The 19,150-nt window shown below is 38.4% G+C and overlaps 1 protein-coding gene across 2 annotated transcripts in view; it reads left to right on the top strand.

The window, feature by feature from the left end:
• NELL2 (neural EGFL like 2) overlaps nt 1–12,603 on the top strand; it is a 289,076-nt gene extending 276,473 nt beyond the window's left edge. For both annotated transcript variants that reach the window (XM_037061082.1, XM_037061081.1), the window contains exon 21: nt 11,884–12,603. In XM_037061082.1, the coding sequence (XP_036916977.1) occupies nt 11,884–11,934 (51 nt within the window). In that variant the 3' untranslated portion in view covers nt 11,935–12,603. The remainder of the gene's footprint in view (nt 1–11,883) is intronic.
• Nucleotides 12,604–19,150: the final 6,547 nt, after the last annotated feature.

Here is a 19,150-nt window from a genome sequence, read left to right as displayed (position 1 = left end):
CAATAGGATTAGAGAAACCACATCCATCAAGACTGGTTAGGAGGGGTACAGACACAGAATAGGGTGGTCCCTCACCCACCTGTGGTAGATAAAAATCCAGGAGGGATATCTCATGAGCAAGGAGTCCTAGCCCCTCACCAGTGCCCCCAGCCCAGGGTTCCCATGTAAGGAAGGTAAGACCTCACAACTTCTGGCTGCAAAATTCAGCAGGGATTAAGTCAGTGGAAACAAATTCTGGTGCCCCAAGCAGTTCTTAAAGAATCCACACACAGACTCACCTACTTAGACTTACTCCCTCTGAGCCCCAGCACCAGGGTAGCAGCTTAAAAGGCACCAGTGCTATACAGAGAGAAACTGAAGTGTCTGGCATCAAGGCAAGTAGAGGCCATAGTCCCTTTCCTGAACCCTCCCTGCGCAGAGCCAGCAAGCTGGTGCCATATCTGAGACTCCATCAGCCTGGCTAACACTGTTTGAGCCACCTTGGAGATCCCCAGAGACTCCTCTCTACCCAGTTTATGGCCCACCCAAGCTGCTTTTTCATACGAATGGCTGCTCTTGGCTCATGTTTCACAACTTTCAAAATCCTATCAAACAAAAAACAGCTGGCCTCAGTGAGCCCCAAGCACTAGCAGCAGCCAGCCTAGATTCACAGCTTCTGTTTGCCTGGGAATCTCCAAGCCCAGCACCTTGGTCTGCACCACCCAAGAAACCCCAGAGCCTGTGCACCCAGTGGGCAGCTATACCACCACCACATCAGAGCACACCACCCTGTCCCTGAACAGCTCATCCTCCATGGAGGGAAGATGATGGTGGTCAGTTGTCACAACCAATCCTTACAGCTGACAGGCCTGGGTAAATCCATCCCATTGACCAACCAACAGCAACCAAGGCTCAGCTACAAGTGGAGGGCATGCTCAGCCCACATGAAGGGCACACCTCGAGTACCCAGCTTGGGTGATAGGGGTATCTGTGCCACTGGACCCTACAGGACACCTACTACATTAGGCCACACAACCAAGACACGGAGGCGTAGCAGCTCTACCTAATACACAGAAACAAACACAGGGAGGCTGTCAAAATGAGGAGACAAAGAAACATGGCCCAAATGAAAGAGCATATCAAAACTCCAGAAAAAAAGCTAAAAATAATGGAGAGAAGCAATCTATCAGATGTAAAGTTCAAAACACTTGTTACAAGGATACTCAAGAAACTTAGTGAGGACCTCAATAGCATAAAAAGATCCAATGAGAATTGAAGGATATGTTATTGAAATAAAGAACAATTTATAGGGAAACAACAGTAGAGTGGATAAAGCTGAAAATCATATCAATGATTTGTAACCTATGGAAGCAAAAAGCAACCAGTCAGAGCAGCAAGAAGAAAAAAGAATCCAAAATAAAGAGGATAGTATAAGCAACCTCTGTGACAACTTCAACCGCTCCAACATTCACCTCAGTAGGGTGCCAGAAAGAGAAAGAAACTAGAATTCTATTTTAAAAAATAATGAAAGAATACTTCCCTAATTTGGTGAAGGAAATAGACACGCAAGTCCAGGAAGCACAGAGTCCCAAACAAGATGGATGCAAAGAGCCCCACACCAAGACACACCACAATTCAAAGGTTGAATGTAAAGAGAGAATTTAAAAGCAGCAAGAAAAAAAGTTAGTTACCTACAGCAGAGTACCCATAAGATTGTCAGGTGGTTTCTCAAAAGAAACTTTGCAGGCCAGAAGAGACTGGCAAGAAATATTCAAAGTCATGAAAAGCAGGGACCTACATCCCAGACTGCTCTACCCAGCAAAGCTGTCATTTAGAATCAAAGGGCAGATAAAAGAGTTTCCCACACAAGAAAAAGTAAAGGAGTTCATCGTCACCAAACCATTATTTTATGAAATGTTGAAGGGACTTACTTAATAAAAAGAAGATCAAAACTATGAAAAAGAAAATGGCAATAAATACATATTTCTAAAATTGAATCTAAAAAACAAACTAAGCAAACAAAAAAGAAGAGAAACAGAATCATGGGTATGGAGAGTGTTCTGATGGTTGCAAGGTGGGAGTGGAGCTTAGGGGAGTGGGTGAAGAGGTGAGGGGATTAAGTACTACAAATTGGTACTTACAGAGTAGCCCTGGGGATGTAAAGTACAGCATAGGAAATGGAGCAGCCAAAGAACTTACATACATGACCCGTGGACATGAACTAAGGTGGGGGGATTGCCTGAGGAGTGGGGAGTGCTGGGTGAAGAGGGGCAAAGGGGAAAAATCAGGAGAATTGTAATAGCATAATCAATAAAATATAATTTTTAAAAATAAAGTCAATTAAATAAAAATAAGACAACGAAGCACTACTAGAGCCATCTTATGGAAAAAACTAAATGAATTTTTGGCCAACCCAAATTTTATACCATTTTCCTTTTCCCTTTTTATTAAATATGAGTTGTAAGAATATGCTCAGCTTTACCAAATTTATCCCCAATATTTATTTTTATTATGTTCATTCTGTGTTACTCGAAAAACAAAATTTATTCAAAACAGCCTCCAGAGATTGATTGCACTGGAGGTGAGCGCTCTTCACAATTGGTGCTTTCAGAGCACCATTTTTAATCTTCTCTCTGTCCTACTCCCTCTGGGTGATGGTTTGAGTCAATAATTACCAATTGTGTGGGATACTGGGCTAGTTGCAGGGGTATAATGATAAGCAAAACCAGACAGGATGATTCCTGGAAATTATCACCTAGTTGTGCTGTCCAGTACAGTCGTCAGTAGCCACATGTGGCTACTTAACTTAATTAAAATTAAATAAAATTAAAATTCAGTTTCTCAGTCATCCAGCCACATTTCAACTGCTGAAGAGTTACATGGCTCATGACTGTCATAGTAGACAGCACACACAGATGGTCTTGCTACCATCATGCAGTGTCTTCTGATTGGACAGGGCAGGTCTAGAGGTGAAGGGTGCAGTGTCTGGAATCAGAATACACATTCAATAAATATTGACTGTTATTGTTGGAAGTGGAATAGATAGACATTAAGTCATGAAACAGATAAAGACGTTACAGACTGGTGGATGCTCTCAAGGAAGGGGGTGCTGAGCTAGGGGGCCGTCAACGTGTGGACCAGTTACTTCCTGAGGAAGTGACTTTGGACAGACGATCTGGGGAATTAGGAGCTAGCTAGGAGCTATGGAATAGAGTAAGATTTTCCTTTCCCTTTTAAAAGATGTCGTCAAATTTAATTTGCTTAGGTTAAAAAAATGTTTCCTCCACTCAGAAGTTAAACTCTTGAGTCAAAAATGAATAGTTAGGGCCCTGGCTGATGTAGCTCAGTGGATTGAGCACGGGCCTGTGAACCACATGATCACAGTTCAATACCCAGTCAGGGCACATGCCTGGGTTGCAGGCCAGTTCCCAGCAGGGAACTCACGAGAGGCAACTGTACATTGATGTTTCTCTCCTTCTCTCCTTCCCTTCCTCTCTAAAGATAAATAAACAAAATCCTTAAAATATTTTTTAAAAATGAATTGTTAGGGTTGCCTTTCCCAAATCTAAGTGACACCCACCACTGGTGAGTCAGAGTGCTTCTAGGCCATTGTGCTTTGAGTTGCAAATGTAAGATCATGTATCTAGTTGAGAAATAAGGAGAAAGGAAGGATTAGGGGGTCATATCCTTTGATAAATAAACACTAAGCCAAACACTTTGGAAATCACAAACCCAAGGAGGGAGGTACTTTTAACTCCTGGGAAAAATGTAGGTGTAATACTGAAATAACTGAGATACAGAGAAAATTAGTGTTTTGTGAGGATGAAGCTGCTAAATATTGCATTCATCTGACTGACACAGCAAACAAAGCTTAGAAAGTGGACCTCTGTACTAACATTAGAATAGGTGACTAGTGCTATCTATGGAAACAAATATCCCATACATGAGCAACATCATAATGAAGACTCCTACCGTGATCAGGAGAGCTTTGCAAATCAGTAGGAAACAAAAGGAGTAGTCCACAGATAGTTGAATGACTGCAAAACAATGTAAAGAAAGTAGTTTTCCATGTGAAAAATTATTAAATGTTAAAATAAGTCAAAACAACAAAATGTGATTAAATACTTACCAAAATTCCAAAAGGGAGAGTCCTTTCCTAACTTAGAAGGGATAATATTTACCTCAAAGAAAAGTTAGGGCTTCTAGAGATAAAATTACAAAACAGGGAGGCAAAACTAGAGACTGGAATAATATTTTCAGGAGATATGATTTCTTTACTAGGTTAAATATTGCAATACATAAAAATTAATAAGAAAAACACTTATTTCCCCATAAATCAGCAATAGATGAATAAACAATTCATTAAAAATACAGCTATTAAAAAAGAGAAAAATTTTCAACCTTTAAATAGTTGAAATAAATATAAATTAAATAATGAATCATTATTTTCCTATACTACAATAAAAAGAAAACATTTCACAGTAATTTCCAATGCCAACAGAGGTGTACCAGAATTGTAATTCATGTGCACTGTTAGGGGCATTGAAAATATATGTCCCCTGGCTGGTGTGGTTCAGTGGATTGAACATCAGCCTGAAAACCACAGGGTCTCCGGTTCGATTCCCAATTAGGGCACATGCCTGGGTTGCAGGCCAGGTCCCCAGTAGGGGGCATGTGAGAGGCAACCACACATTGGTGTTTCTCTCCCTCTCCCCCTTCCTTACCCTCTTTCTAAAAATAAAATGGATAAAATCTAAAATGAAAAACACATGTCAACAGCCCACACATACACCTCCTTGCCAACTCCCTGTTCCCACACATCCTTTGACCTGTTAATCCCCATGTTGAGAATCCAAGCTAAAGAAATTATCTATAATATGCAACATGCTATAGGCATGACAATATTCACCTCAACATTATTTGTCATGTAGAGTCAAGGAAGAAGCCAAAATATCCAATAAAAATGGTTAAATAAGTTTTAATAATTCTATATGATGCAATATTCACATTATATTATAGTTACATATTCTATGTAATTATATGGTTATATTTCTCAGCCATACTAACTATGGAATACTAACTATATTTGTAGTAAATATTAAGGTGAAATATGTATGTTACACATGCACTTTGCAAAAAATTGAAAATAAAAGAATAAAAAAATGAATTATAAGAAGCTATAGTAAAATATTTATAGTGAGAATATAAAATATATACCAATTATTTAGATATAGGCTATTTATATATGCATATTTTGTATAATTAATATATATATGCATACACATTGTATCTATGATCTATATAATTTATGTAGATTATACCTGTAATCTATATAATTTATATTTGTATATCTATAATCTATATAATTATAACAGGTGAATTAATATGTTAGTACAATAAATTTTAAACTAATAATTACATAAATAATAAAAATATATTTATAGATATAATCTATAATCTATATAGTAGATTATAACCTATAACCTATATAATTTATAACAGATGAATTATATTAATAATATAATAAATTTAAGGTAATAATTAAGGTAATGTATTGACTATAAGATATTTAAATATATTACACATTATACTTGTATATATATATAACATATATATTACTTAAAATAAAAGGAGACTGTCTTCTAATCTCGATCATTAGAGTTTAGCATGACAAAAGTGACAATGACCTCTTCAATAATAAATAGCAGAAATAACAGGATGTTAAGGAAATGTACTATGTTGGTATGTAAAAATAAGTAGTTTTTATAATTAGTTATGACAGTATGTGGTTACTATTTTTGGTCAGACTAAAGTATAGTAGATCATTTTAGTTTTTATCAAGGAAATATTTATTATAGCAAAATGTACAGTTACTATGTATATAATTTGATCAGTTCAATAAATCAAAATATAGAATATTTCCAACACTCTGTTCTGTCGAGTACTTTTGTGTCCCCTTCCAAGCAGTTCCTGCTTCTCATGGGAAACCTCAATTTGATTTCATTCTAGTAGATTTATTGTGCCTAGTTTCAAATTACATGTAAATGGATCCACACAGTATGTAGTCTTTTATGTCTTCTGGTGAAGTGACTATTTTATCATTGTGTAATGTCCCTCGCTCTAGCAAGGCTTTTAGACTTGAACTCAATTTTGCCTGGCATTCATTTAGACTCAAAATATAGTGTTTTGATCCATCAACTTTCAGCCTAACTATGGTTTTATTTTAAGTGCATTTTCATAGATGATGTATAATAGAATTAATTCTTACTTTTTTACCCAGTGTAACAATCTCATTCTTCTAACACAAGTGTTTAGTCTATTTATGTTTTTTAAGATTTTATTTATTTATTTTTAGAGAGAAGGGAAAGGAGGGAGAAAAAGGACAGAAACACAAAGGACAGAAAAGGACATGTGAGAGAAACATCGATCAGTTGCCTCTTGCACCCCAACCAGAGATCTAGCCCACAACCCAGGCATGTGCCCTGACCAGAAATCAAACCAGTGACCTTTTGGCTTGTGGGTAGATGCCCAGCCCACTGAGCCACACCAGTCAGGGATGGTGTATTTGCATTTAATGTTACTTTTGACATTGTCATGTTTAGGGCTACCTTTTTGCCATTTATTTTCTATTTGTCCTGTCTATGTTTTATACTCCTATTCATCCGTTCCTCCCTTCTTTTTGTTTATTTACTTTTTAAAATATTATTCAATTTTAAATGTTCTTTTGGCTTTTTAAACTTTAACTATATTAGCCCTGGCTGGTGTGGCTTAGTGGATTGAATGCTGGCCTGCAAACCAAAGGGCCACCACCAGTTCGATTCCCAGTCAGGACACATGCCTGGGTTGCAGGCCAGGTCCCCAGGCACATGAGAAGCAACCACACATTGATGTTTATCTCTCTTTCTTTCTCCCTCCCTTCCCCTCTCTAAAAATAAATAAATAAAATATTTAAAAATATATAAATCAACTTTAAATATATTATTATTCTAGCTGTTCGTCTAGGAATTATAATATATTAATTTATTACAACATAATAAGATATAATATTATACTACTTCATCTAATATGTAAGAAATTTGGAATATAATTCTATCTCTATAGACTTATAAATATGTACACTGTAAACTCTAAAATTCCATGTTAGGATCTTTACTTTAAATAGTCAAATATAAGTTATTAAAATTAAGGGGAAAGTTTTGCTATATATTATATATATTCACATTTCTGGTGCTTTTAATTTCTTCTCACATGTATGAATCTCCGTCTAATATCATTTCCCTTTAGCTTGAGTAGCTTTCTTTAGCATTTTCCATCTTGCAGATACGTAACAAATTCTCTCAACTTACACTTATCTAAAAATGCTCTTATTTCTGAAGATATTTTTACTAGATTTAGACGTCAGGGTTGACAGTTTGCTTCCAGAGCTTTCAAGTTGATACTGTATTGTTCCTAGTCTCCATATTTCCTGTTGAGCCTTCAGCTATCATTTGTATTTTTCCCTAGGATATACAAATACATACAATACTTCCTTCTTTTGCCTCTATCTCCTTTCCCAACTTCACAATGTCACAATTGCCTCTATCTTTGGATTTTAAAAGTCTGACTGTGATCCATTTAGGTGTGATATTTTTTCTTGTTTAGTCTTTATTCTCTTTGGTGTTTTCTGGATTTTTCAGTATTTAAATTGATGTTCTTTCTCCAAATTTGAGGAAAAGCCTGGCCATTGTTTCTTCAAAACTTTCATCTGCCACATTTTCTCCCTTTTATTCCCCTGGGGCTCCAACTACATATATGTGATACAGTAAATAGTGTCCTGATGATCACTGACACTCTATTTTTATTCCAATATTTTCTCTTTGTCCTAAGGGTTGGATAATTTCTAATTTGGTGACTGTTTCTTTTCTCACCTCTAACCTGTTCAACCAATCCAGTGAGTTTCTTATTTCAGACATTTCCTTTTAAAGTTTCAAAATTTCCATTTAATTCTGTCCATAGTTTCATTTCTTTGCTGAGATTTAGCATACTATTTTCATCATAACCATCTTTATCTGTATCTTTAAACACATTTATAATAGGTACTTCCCAGTCTTCATCTGCTAATTACACCATCTGTATTACCTTTGAGTCATTTCTATTTGCTACTTTTTCTCTTGATTAGGAGTCACCTTTTCCTGTCTTTTTAAAACATATCTAATCATTATTCTGGTTTATTGGAGATCATGGATGATTTATAACATAGAGACTATGTTCTATTAGCTTCCTCTGAAGACTATTTTTGTTACAGCAGGTTGCAAGCTACAGGCCAGTCACCTTGCATTTAAAGAGGCTTGGCTTTACAAGGATTAGGTAGGGTTAATCTAGATTTACCCTTGTTCTAGATTGAATCTCTAAATCTTGAGACATTGTTTTGCTCCTAATCATGGCCCCTTTGGGCTTTCATTGGAAAGCCTGACTTGTTCATTCATCCTTCTAACTCGGGAGGGCACAGATTTTTAAACACCGCTCTACTCAGTGAGTAGCCCCTGAAATTTCTGCTCAGATCTTTCAGCCTTCAAACTGATTTGTTTATTTAGTCTTCTCTAAAATTCAAATCAGCCGAAGGTTTGAGGGAAGTTTTCATGTGGACTCACTCTCTCGTCTCTAGATATTACATCTTGAATTTCCAGCTACTCAAACCGCCCTAAAAATTGTTCTCTGTGGCAGACGCCTGTCAGATGGTGGCTCTCTGCTGGAATTACAGTTATCCTAAACCACTCAGCATGGGGGGTGCCCCAAGGAGAAATGCCAAGTAAGAATAAATCTCACACAATCCTTTGCACTTCTTTCAGTGATTGGAACCCCTCTGTATCTGCCTGCTTTTGGTCACTCTCTGTTGCTTCAGATAGTTCTTTTTATATTTTGTCTAGACTTTATCATTACCTGTAGGATGATTAGTCTTCTATAAGCAGCTATGCCATTACTGAAACCAGAACCTCAAGGGATATTTTATTAGAATCTTTAATATCTTTTCTGTGTGCCCAATATGGTTGGTAGAGTATTTATCTTCTTACAGCAGAACATGTTAACATAGAATTAAGACAGACTCTCCTGTAAGATAGAGAATAACTCGTGGACAGCTCCTTTCTGAACACATGCTCACAACAGCTACACTAATGGTGTCTCTCACACCAGGTTCCAGTGCTGGTTTTACGTGCTCAGTGGCAAAAGGCTCCAGAAATCCCTCGTATGCCCTACAATCCATAGTTCGAGGAACTGATACTCTCAGGCACGGGCACACCCTAACTTCACTGGGTCAGTGGGTCAGGAAAGAGCATAGAACCAGGTTATAATCAAACCACCTCTGCCTCTGAGTGTGATGACAAACCTTTATAATGCCACCTGAGACCCAAGAGATGGTTGAGACCATCTCTTGCTGTCAGAGGACAAGCTCTGCTTAAATAGCATTCTCAGAGATGGAGAGCAGGATGGCAGCTAAGAGTGGGGCGGGGCGGGGGGCGAAGGTAGGGGATGGAATGATTGAGCAGAAAGGAAAAAGGACCCGTAGACATGGATAACGGTGTGGCGATTGTGGGGGGAGGGATGTAAGGGACTAAATGGTAATGGAAAAAATACGATAAAAATTTATAAAGGAAGCTGATGAGGCTAAATGGACAATCTTGGATATACACTGGATCTTCCATTTGGTGTGCTTCAACAAAGACTAAAGTATCAAAATCTTTCGTTTTTTTAAGTTTTATCTTATAGGAATAGACACTTTGGATTTTATCATGTTAAAGTATAATACATTGTCCATGATCTAAAGTCAGTTATTGCAATAAAATATCAAACAGAGGATGAGTTTTAGAGTCAGACTACCCTGAATTTTAATTTCAGATGTACCATTTATTAGCTGTGTGATTCTCTAAATTTCAGTTTATGAATCTGAAAAGTTTGACTCTGAATGGTGAACCGACTGGGAATACTGTGAGGTTGACCGTGTGTTCACGTGCCTGGCAAAGTGTCTGGCAGCACGTGCTCTCACAGTGGACGTGACAGGACCAACCATCATTACATGTGCAAGGAATTGAAAGAATAAGCTGTGACTCCACTGTGTATATGTACCACAACTATTTTATCCACTTGTCTGTTGATGGCCATATGACAGAATGAAATGTTCCATCTGTGGCCACGTAGATGGACCTAGAAGGTATTATGCGAAATGAAACATATCAGGCAGAGAAAGACAATTACCATATGATTTCATTTATATGTGGAATCCAAAGCACAGAGTACACAAGCAAAAGAGAAACAGACTCATAGATACACAGAACAGACTGATAGCTGCCACGTGGGAGGGGAGCAAGGGGGCTGGGTGGAAGAAGTGAAGGGATTAACAAGAACAGATTGGCAATTACAAAACAGCCGCGGGGGTGTGTGGTGGGGCATAGGGGTCGTAGTCAATAATGCTGTAGTAACTGTGCTTGGTGCCACGTGGGTGTGAGAGTTATGAAGATGGTCACCGCATAAATTATTTAATGTCTGAGCGCTGGGTTGTACACCTGAAACTAATACGATATTTGTTTGTCAACTATAATTGAAAAAACATTAAATAAAAAACTGAAGATAAGTAGATAAGAAACTTTTTCTGTTTTTAATACACTATATGACAGTAGACCCCAAAATGAATTTATTTTTTTAAATTGTGTATTCTTCCATGTTTAAACGTTAGTCACCTTCAAAGTACTCTCCATTTGATGCAGTACCCCTATTGAGATGATTTTTCCACTGCTCAAAACAGTTTTTGAACTTGTGGATTTTGATGCCTTTTAGTGTTTCTGTCATTTGTTGTTTCACCTCTTCCACATGGGCAAAATGTTTCCCTTTGAGGACTTTTCTTATGCAGGGGAGCAAACAAAAAAATGTTGCTCTGGGTGAGATCGGGTAATAGGGAGGGTTGGGGCATTTAGGTCATGCCGTTTTGGTCAAAAACTGCTGAACACTCGCTGAGTAGCACGATGTGGGCAGGTGCACTCACAAATCACCCGTTATGAAATGGGCAAACGCATTGAAAGAGTCTTCAAAAAAAGTTCACTGAATTCAAACACAGCCTCTCACAACACCAGCTGGCACGCTGATACAGATGGGTTCCTAAAGCACTCACCTAGTGGAGGAAGCCTGTATTACAAGGGGCCTGCCCCTCAGAAGATAATTCCAGCTTTTCAGGGAGTCCCTCCTCATATTATTTGTGTATTTTTGTTCTAAAAACTAATTATGCATATTTGGCCCTCACTTGCCTATTTTTCCTCCTTCATTTCTGCACTGTTTTTGTCACCAATTAAAATACTCATCCAGAGCTTTTTTGGTTTCTTAACTACACAGAACCCTTTTCACTTCCCTGCCTTTACTCTTTCTAGCCCATGTGCTTTTAGTTTGTTTTTCACATGCATGTCTTGAAGTCCTGGTTCGAATATCACTTTTACAGTGACATCTCCCCTCACTACCCAATCTAAGTCACCAGTCTTTCCCAGCGCTTTTCATAATTTTTATTGTATGATTTTGTTTGGTACTTACTAGTTTTCTCCCCTCTCGAAACCCTGTGACAGTAGTGACCATGTGTACTGTGTTGCGCAGTGTGTCTATGTACCCCTTCCCTACTTTGTGAAGAAGTAAACAAAAGGACCAACGTGATCTGAGAGGGTGCCATGGGGCAAATAAAGCTAGCCTATAATTTGCCACAAATAATTGAACATAGTTCTGCAGTAGTACAACGTGAACAGTGATTGGGTCATTGAGCTTCCAATCATGCAGAAATAATAAATAAACCTTGGAGTTATGTTTGTGTGCACTGATCGATCAATAAGTGTGAATATTTACTAATGGCTTAAAAAATTCATACTGTGCTTTTCTCCATTCCCCCTTTTTTAGAATGGCCACATCTGTTGCTCAGTGGATCCACAGTGCCTTCAGGAACTGTGAAGTTAACTGTCTCATGGGAGATTTCTCTTTAAAGAATGTTCTTTCATTAAAAAGACCAAAAAATAAAATTAAAAAGTTAAAACTTAAAGTGGATGATTTGTGGGCAGCTACGTGCAGCTTTGTTAATAGCTGAGTGACCTTTCAATTATGAAATGTGTGGAGCTAGAGAAAATCACAAGAGGAAAATTCTTGGGGCAACACTAGACCAGAACTCTGCCTCCGCTGCGTCTGACATCCCCGTGTGGAAGAACACGGGCACGTCCACACCGTGACGTCGTGACCCATGGATACAAAGCCTGAACCCATCAGAGCTTTGAAAGCCTTCGAGCTTCACTGGTGCAGAAAATTTTCCTCTAGATCCGAAGCTTCACGAATCAGTTAGGTTCCTCACTGCAAAAAATAAAATGTAAGGCAGTGAATGAGTTATATTTTCAGAAGCAAAGCAAAGAAGCTATAATGTGTTATGTACAGTATACACTCTGAAAAGAAATTCGACACAAGTTATTGTCATGATAAAAATAATGCACAGGCATGGTTACTTCATATTTTCTAACAGGAAAAGTCATCCCTATTCCATTGTTTTACTGCACTTGATATTATTTGGTTGAATCTGTTTAGTATAATAAGCTCGTTCTTGTGCAAAAGTAAATAAATATTTCTCTTACCTTATTACATGTCCAAGTGTCTTGTTTCATGTGCTCCTTTTTCCAAAGATGCTTTAACGTACAACTAGTTCTGCTGAGGAAACTCCCACCACACTATTTTCAAATGAAAGGTGATTTTCACTAGATCATACGCCTCTGTGGGTGCGGTGAATACCTTTATTCTGCCTCTCCAGTCACGTTTCTCCCCGGCTCTCTAACCCGGGGGCTAATCTACACAGAGCCTAGTAGTGGGTCCTTTTGTCCTCTGGATTTTGGTTTGGTTTGACCATGCGGACCACTGGCTGCGTATCAGAAGTGGGTGGAGTTGGGGTATCCATTCCGCTGGCTGTCTTCCTGCCAGGTCACTGTCATGACTGGCTGTGTCACCCTACTGAAGGCTACATCTCCTGATAGGTGGCCCTTGTTCAGCTACCTACTCTGGGTTCTGTATTTGCTTCTTCTGGCTTAAGGGCAGGAACAAATGTGACTGTTTTGTCCTCAGGAGGAAACTGCTCCCTTTCTTGTTGGTTTCCTTATTTTCTGTCACATCTTTATCAATGGCCCCATTGTTAAACTGTCTTTAGTTAGCCAGCTTGAATGTGTCACCTGCTTTTTGCCGAGACTCTGAGAAACAGAGGAGGCGAGGGTGTGGGAATATCTTGGAGGATTGGTCCTTCACATTTTGATGTAAAATTTTAAAGAATCCCAATGTTAGGAGGCTGTATGATATGACATGCCCGGTTTCTGGTGCACAGGAATCTCAGGGGGGCACCCACTAGAGGTGGCTAATCCAATACTCCCTATTTATAGGTAGTGCTCTAGAGAGACAGGAAATAAAAACATTATCAAATTAAATTTTAGTTTCTAGAGACTTTTTTCTTTAAAGAAAGAAATGGAAATGGATAGGATAGGAGCAGCCCATGCAAGAGAAATGGTGATGTGGCTTATAACTCCCCCTTCATATTACTATGGAAACAACACAAGCAGAGCTGGAGGATCATGTATAAATGTCTTAATACTTTGGCATATATAACAGTCACTGGATGTGTGAAGTGGAGTATCTCTATATTCCTTAAACATCATAAATGACATATTCTGCAGCCTTTTTATATTTAAAATTTCAGCAGAGTGTAAGGTTTTTTTTATCAGCAATTATTTACTATGGGAAATCGCAATACCCTCTAATGATGTATTGATTTGAAGTTTTTTCCACATAAGTTTGTTCTTACATAGGTTTGGAATTTCCTATGACATCTTCCTGAAAAATATATGTTTTACTTCCCTGAGAAGAGTAAGAAATTGTGTGTATGTGTGTGTATATACACTCATGTTCTACATCCATATACTTGTATATGTTCATCATTTAAGCTGTTTTACACCTTTGGAAAGAAGAAGTAAGGCTGAAATTGCATGTTATGAATCCATTATAAATTTGAGCACTTTCGTGGTTTGCAGACTCTGGTTTCTATAAATTGTTGAAGGAAAATAAACTCTCATAACATTGACAAGATAAGAGAGGGAAGAATATAAGATTATGTTTTTCCAAGGACCATTAAAGTTATAAATGTGTTCAGATTGAATTTTTTTCTTCAAGGTTCATCCGATAAATAATAGCTTCCCAGGAGAATTACTGTTTACCCCAGCAAACAGTAATTGATTATTTCTTAAGAACTTTGTTCAAAAAAAAAAAAAGAGGTGGTTAATACCCTGTTTTTACTTTGGAGATAATTGGGAGAATGCTATGGTTGAATTATGCCAATGTTATGAGAAAATAAGAGCTAAGAAGCATGAATTTAATTTGGAGATACTTGGATCTTTTAAGAGCAGCCCTTAGTAGAAACTCTTTATAACAGTTCCTTTATTTCCACATCTAAAAAAAGGTACACTGATATTTAAGTATGATTCTTTGGTAATTCGTGTATGGTCATCCACATCATTCACCTCTCTTTCAAAAGACTGCCATATTGCTCTTCCCCTTGACATTTTCCACTGGTAAAGAGAACCATGGGATGGTTTGATTAGACCGCAATACCATGGAACTCCGTTCACCCCGCCAAGAACTTGGTGACCTACAACCAAAGTTGAGATACCCTATAATTCCTTTAGAAAAACAATGGTATGTTGAAGCTCTGTAACAGCAATCAGTACTCTGAGTGTTGGAGTAGCAGAGGTTATTTGGGTGAACAATACTGAGAGAAAAATAAGCCTCAATTCACTAAGCATCACCTTATCTGTTAAATTCAACACCGCTGCCCGCTTAGGAGTTCCCCTGAAGGTCACCAGGTCCCACAAAACACCTTCATGGACCCAGTTCAGTTGCCCTAGCATTGATGAGACAACCATTTTTTTTTTTAGAGCAACACTTCTTGCTTTTTTAACTATAGAATGTTCGTGGGACGATAAAAAATTGAGCTCAGAGAGATTTGTGCCAAAAGGATCCCAAAGGCAATAAGTGAAGGCTTACGTTCTGTATGCACTTTATTCACCGTGGCATCTGGATGCCCCCCTCTGCAGTGGGTTGTTACAGTGAAGCTGGCTCACCGTGTCCTTACTGACCTTTCATTACAATGCACTGTTTTCTGACCTGGAATTCAATATCTTCCATAAAGGAAGTGTCACCTTTTTGCAGAGTGATTGCCCTTACTTAATAGACCCACAGGTCGAAAAAGGCAGGAACGACGGGAGCAGTGGTGGCTGTGGACCTGCAACAAACTAAATTGACAAAGAGTAGGAGCGTTTGGGGCATTTCAATAGGATGGTCTGAGCGGCGGTTTCCTGTGTGCCCATGTTTGCCAGGAGGCTGGGACTGCTCTTCAATCCTTTTGTCTTTGTTCTGGGGCCAAATCATTGTTCACAGAGATGGTCTGCACGACAGATTCTGAAATTCTTTCTTATTGTGAATGACAATGGTGTAATATATCACTGCCACCCCTAACATATTGTATTCAAAATGTGCTTTTCCATGATCTCTAGTGTTAGGTGTTTTAAAATAACACTCTGGAATAAATGTGTGACTATATGGTAGAAGTGGAGATAACATCAAGTTTAGTTTTGAGTATTATTTTCTCTTTTATTAAAAACATAACTACAAATAGGGGAAAAATAGAAAATACAAATTTCTAAAATACATACAAAATAAAATCCAGGAATGAGTGTGTCAGGTGGGATGCATGGCCCATGGAGAAAACATAAAACCACATTGAACAAATATTTCTTGAAGACCTCCCATGCACCGTGCACTGTTCTAGACATTGTGAAGAGGTTACCAATGAACCAATTTCCCTGCAATAGCCCGAGCACTGCAGGACAGGAGCAACCAGGTACCCGTGCACACTGTCTGTACAAAGCATGAGCATACATGCATTGCCTTCTCATGGAGTTCATATCCTGATTGGGGCAGGGGTGTGGGAAGAAAAGAAGTATGTAGATGCAATGTCAGGTGGGGGTAAATGGAAATTAAGCTGGTTATGGCAGTGAAAAAGATGGGGGTGGTAGTTTAGAACAGATGGGCAGGCAGTCCTAAGGTAAAATGACACTGGAGCAAGTACTTGAATGAAGTGAATGCATGAACCCTCTGTGTGCTTGGAGGGAGGAGAGGGTTACAAGCAGAAGAAAACAGTGTGTGAACAGGTCCGAGATGGCTGAGACTCACAGAAGATGTGGTCAGAGGAGTGGCCGGTGACCGTGTGGGCACTCACTCCTAGGCCACAGTTAGATTTTACTGTGAGTGAGATGGGGGTCCTTAGAGAGCTTTGAGCATAGCTGTGACGTAATCCGTGTGACGGTTAAAAGGATCACTCTCACTAGTGTGGGGACTAGACGGGTGAGTTGGGGGAGGGGTGGCAGTGTGGTGAGCATGGAAAACAGGAGATACATTTATACCGCAGAACTCCAGACCAGATAACACGGATTTGGAGTAGGATAGTAACAGTGAGGGTAAGGGCTGAGGGCCAGAGGGATTTAATATTAAAGAGGACTGAACTGAGTGAAAAAAAGAGTAAGAAGGATCTCATAAAAATGTCATTTTCTCCAGTAGTACTAATAAGAGTAAATTTCTTCTAAAGTGATCTTAAACTATCATAGAAAAACAAAAGGCCAAGAATATTTTGAGGAGTTATATCTGGGGGCAAGGAAGGGAGGTTTGTTCTACTGTACACCAGGACCGTATAAAGCTATAGGAATTGAGTCATTTCTCTGGGAATAAGCAAGATGAATGACAGACTGATGTATGTTATAGCGTTAAGACCTCAGAAACCACCCGTGCGCATATGGGTACATGATGTGCTTCAGTCGTCACAGTGAGGAAGTGGGCCTGTGGAAACTGGGTATGGGAGAACAAGAACTTGAAAATGCATGATTATTTCATGCAAGTCAGTTCTACATAGATTAAGGAGCTAATTATGAAAACAAAGTAAAGTTATAAAGAAATTTTAGGAGAATGCTTTTTGACCTCAGGATAGTTTAAAATAGAATCGGAAGGCATATATCATGAACTTATAATTAAATTCTACTATATGAAACATATGGATAGGCCATAGACTAGAAAGCGTTATATATGGCATTATGTATAATCACAAAGGACTAGTCAATAGTGTATATTTATATGTACTTTAAAAATATATTTTAAAATATATATTTTAAAACTCCTAAAAAGAAAGAAGAGCCAAGAATCCAATAGAAAAATGCTGAAGATATGCATAGGTATTTCATAAGAAAGAAAACCCCAAACGACTAATGAACATGACAATTTGCTTGGGCGCCCTCAAGTAGGTTTGCATTAAAACCACCATAATAATGTTGAAAAAAATGACCAAATTAAAAGTAGAATACCAATTGCTGTGGAGGATGTGCTCTCCCCAGGAGCGTGCACGGCAGTCCTGGGATTGCGCATCACACACAGTTCCAAGCCACACTGGAGGGCAGGCGTGTGACATTTGACGCTGAGGATGGGTGTCCCTCAGGACCCCACCTGTGCACCCTTCCGTGATGCAGAGCTGCACTGTCCAAACAGTAACTGCTGTCACTCACAGCTATTTAAACTTAAAATAGTTAAAATTACATTAAAATTTAGTCTCTCGGTTGCATGAAGATTGTTCCAGAGCCCCATGGCCACTCTTGACTAGTAGCTACTGTATTTGATAGCACAATGATATTTTTTCATGGTACAGATTCTGTTGGACAGCACTGATCTATAGAAACTCTCATGCACATGCACAAGAAGACAGGGAAATGATATCCACAACAGCATTATCTGTAATCACAAAATTTCAGAAGGCATTCAACTGTCAACCCATAGGACCACTGAGAAACAAAACGAGGTATATTTATATCTTGGAGTACTCTGAAACATGAAAATGAATGAAAAATCCACACTGCGACATGGATGGGTCTCAGAAACAAGCTTGGAAACCACAGCCCACAAGCCAGAAACAATGTTTAGAAAAAATCAAAATGTATAAAGTGCATGCATACTGCAGTATCTATATAAAATAGTTAAATGTGCAAAATCAAGTTTCCTGTAGGAATATACAGGGGGGAGTAGGTTTACAGTTGTAAGTATGTGAAACAGAGTTTATCCTTATATCATCTATTCTTGTAGTATGTATTTTTCCATATGGACAACTGTAAACCCAATTATGCCTGGCCCCTGTATTTATGCAAATATAAGTATTTTTAAATGCACGAGAATGACAAACACCAGATTAGGACAGTGGTTGTCTCTGAGACGTGGAAGATGCATGCCGGGTACACAGGGTGGGAATTGTGTTGGTAGTACTGTTTACCATTTTATTCTGTATATTTCAGGTAGAGCAGAATGATGCTCTCCATTCTGGCATTCCAGTAAGTGAATTGACAAGCTGATTAATTGTGTTTCTGTTTCTATCTCCATTCCCACACTAAACCAGTTAGTTTTTCACACACACGTATATGTATGGAAGTCACACAATTTGTGGAAGCAAGGCTTTAATCAGTTATACGTGGTAACACCATGCACAAAAAAGGTTTCCGCTCCTAATTACTTACTTAAATAACGACAGTACTACTTTTAAAATAAGAAAGTAGTAAAGAAAAAACATTATAATCATACTACCTTTGCTACTATTTTTATTTTTCTTTGCTATTTGCTCATGCTTACATATTTTACATTGTTGCAGTCACAATTTAGTTTTTTTTTAATTTTATTTATTTTATCTTTAGAGGGGAAGGGAAAGAGAGAGGAAGAGAAATATCAATGTATGGTTGCCTCTCATGAGTCCCCTTGCTGGGAACTGGCCTGCAACCCAGGCATGTGCCCTGACTGGGAATCGAACCTGGATCCTGTAGTTCACAGGCCCACGCTCAATCTACCAAGCTACCTCAGCCAGGGAAGAATTTAGTTGTTATTTCTACTTTTGTATAGCATTTTATTATAAACAAAGTTTATATTATAGGTGTTCTTAAAATTTTAATGACTAGTAAATATTTTACTGATCTGTCGCAAGTATCATGTATTTCCTTGTAACATTTCCACTGTTGTAGATGCTGCTACAATTCACACCATCTAAGTTATTCCCTGGGACTGTATCATCAAG

Source organism: Sturnira hondurensis, unplaced genomic scaffold (assembly GCF_014824575.4).
Source record: "Sturnira hondurensis isolate 20B ecotype Veracruz unplaced genomic scaffold, ASM1482457v3 Scaffold0013190, whole genome shotgun sequence".
Taxonomy (NCBI): Eukaryota; Metazoa; Chordata; class Mammalia; order Chiroptera; family Phyllostomidae; genus Sturnira; species Sturnira hondurensis.
The sequence above is the reverse complement of the archived record's forward strand: the minus strand, read 5'-3'. Positions and strand labels throughout refer to the sequence as shown.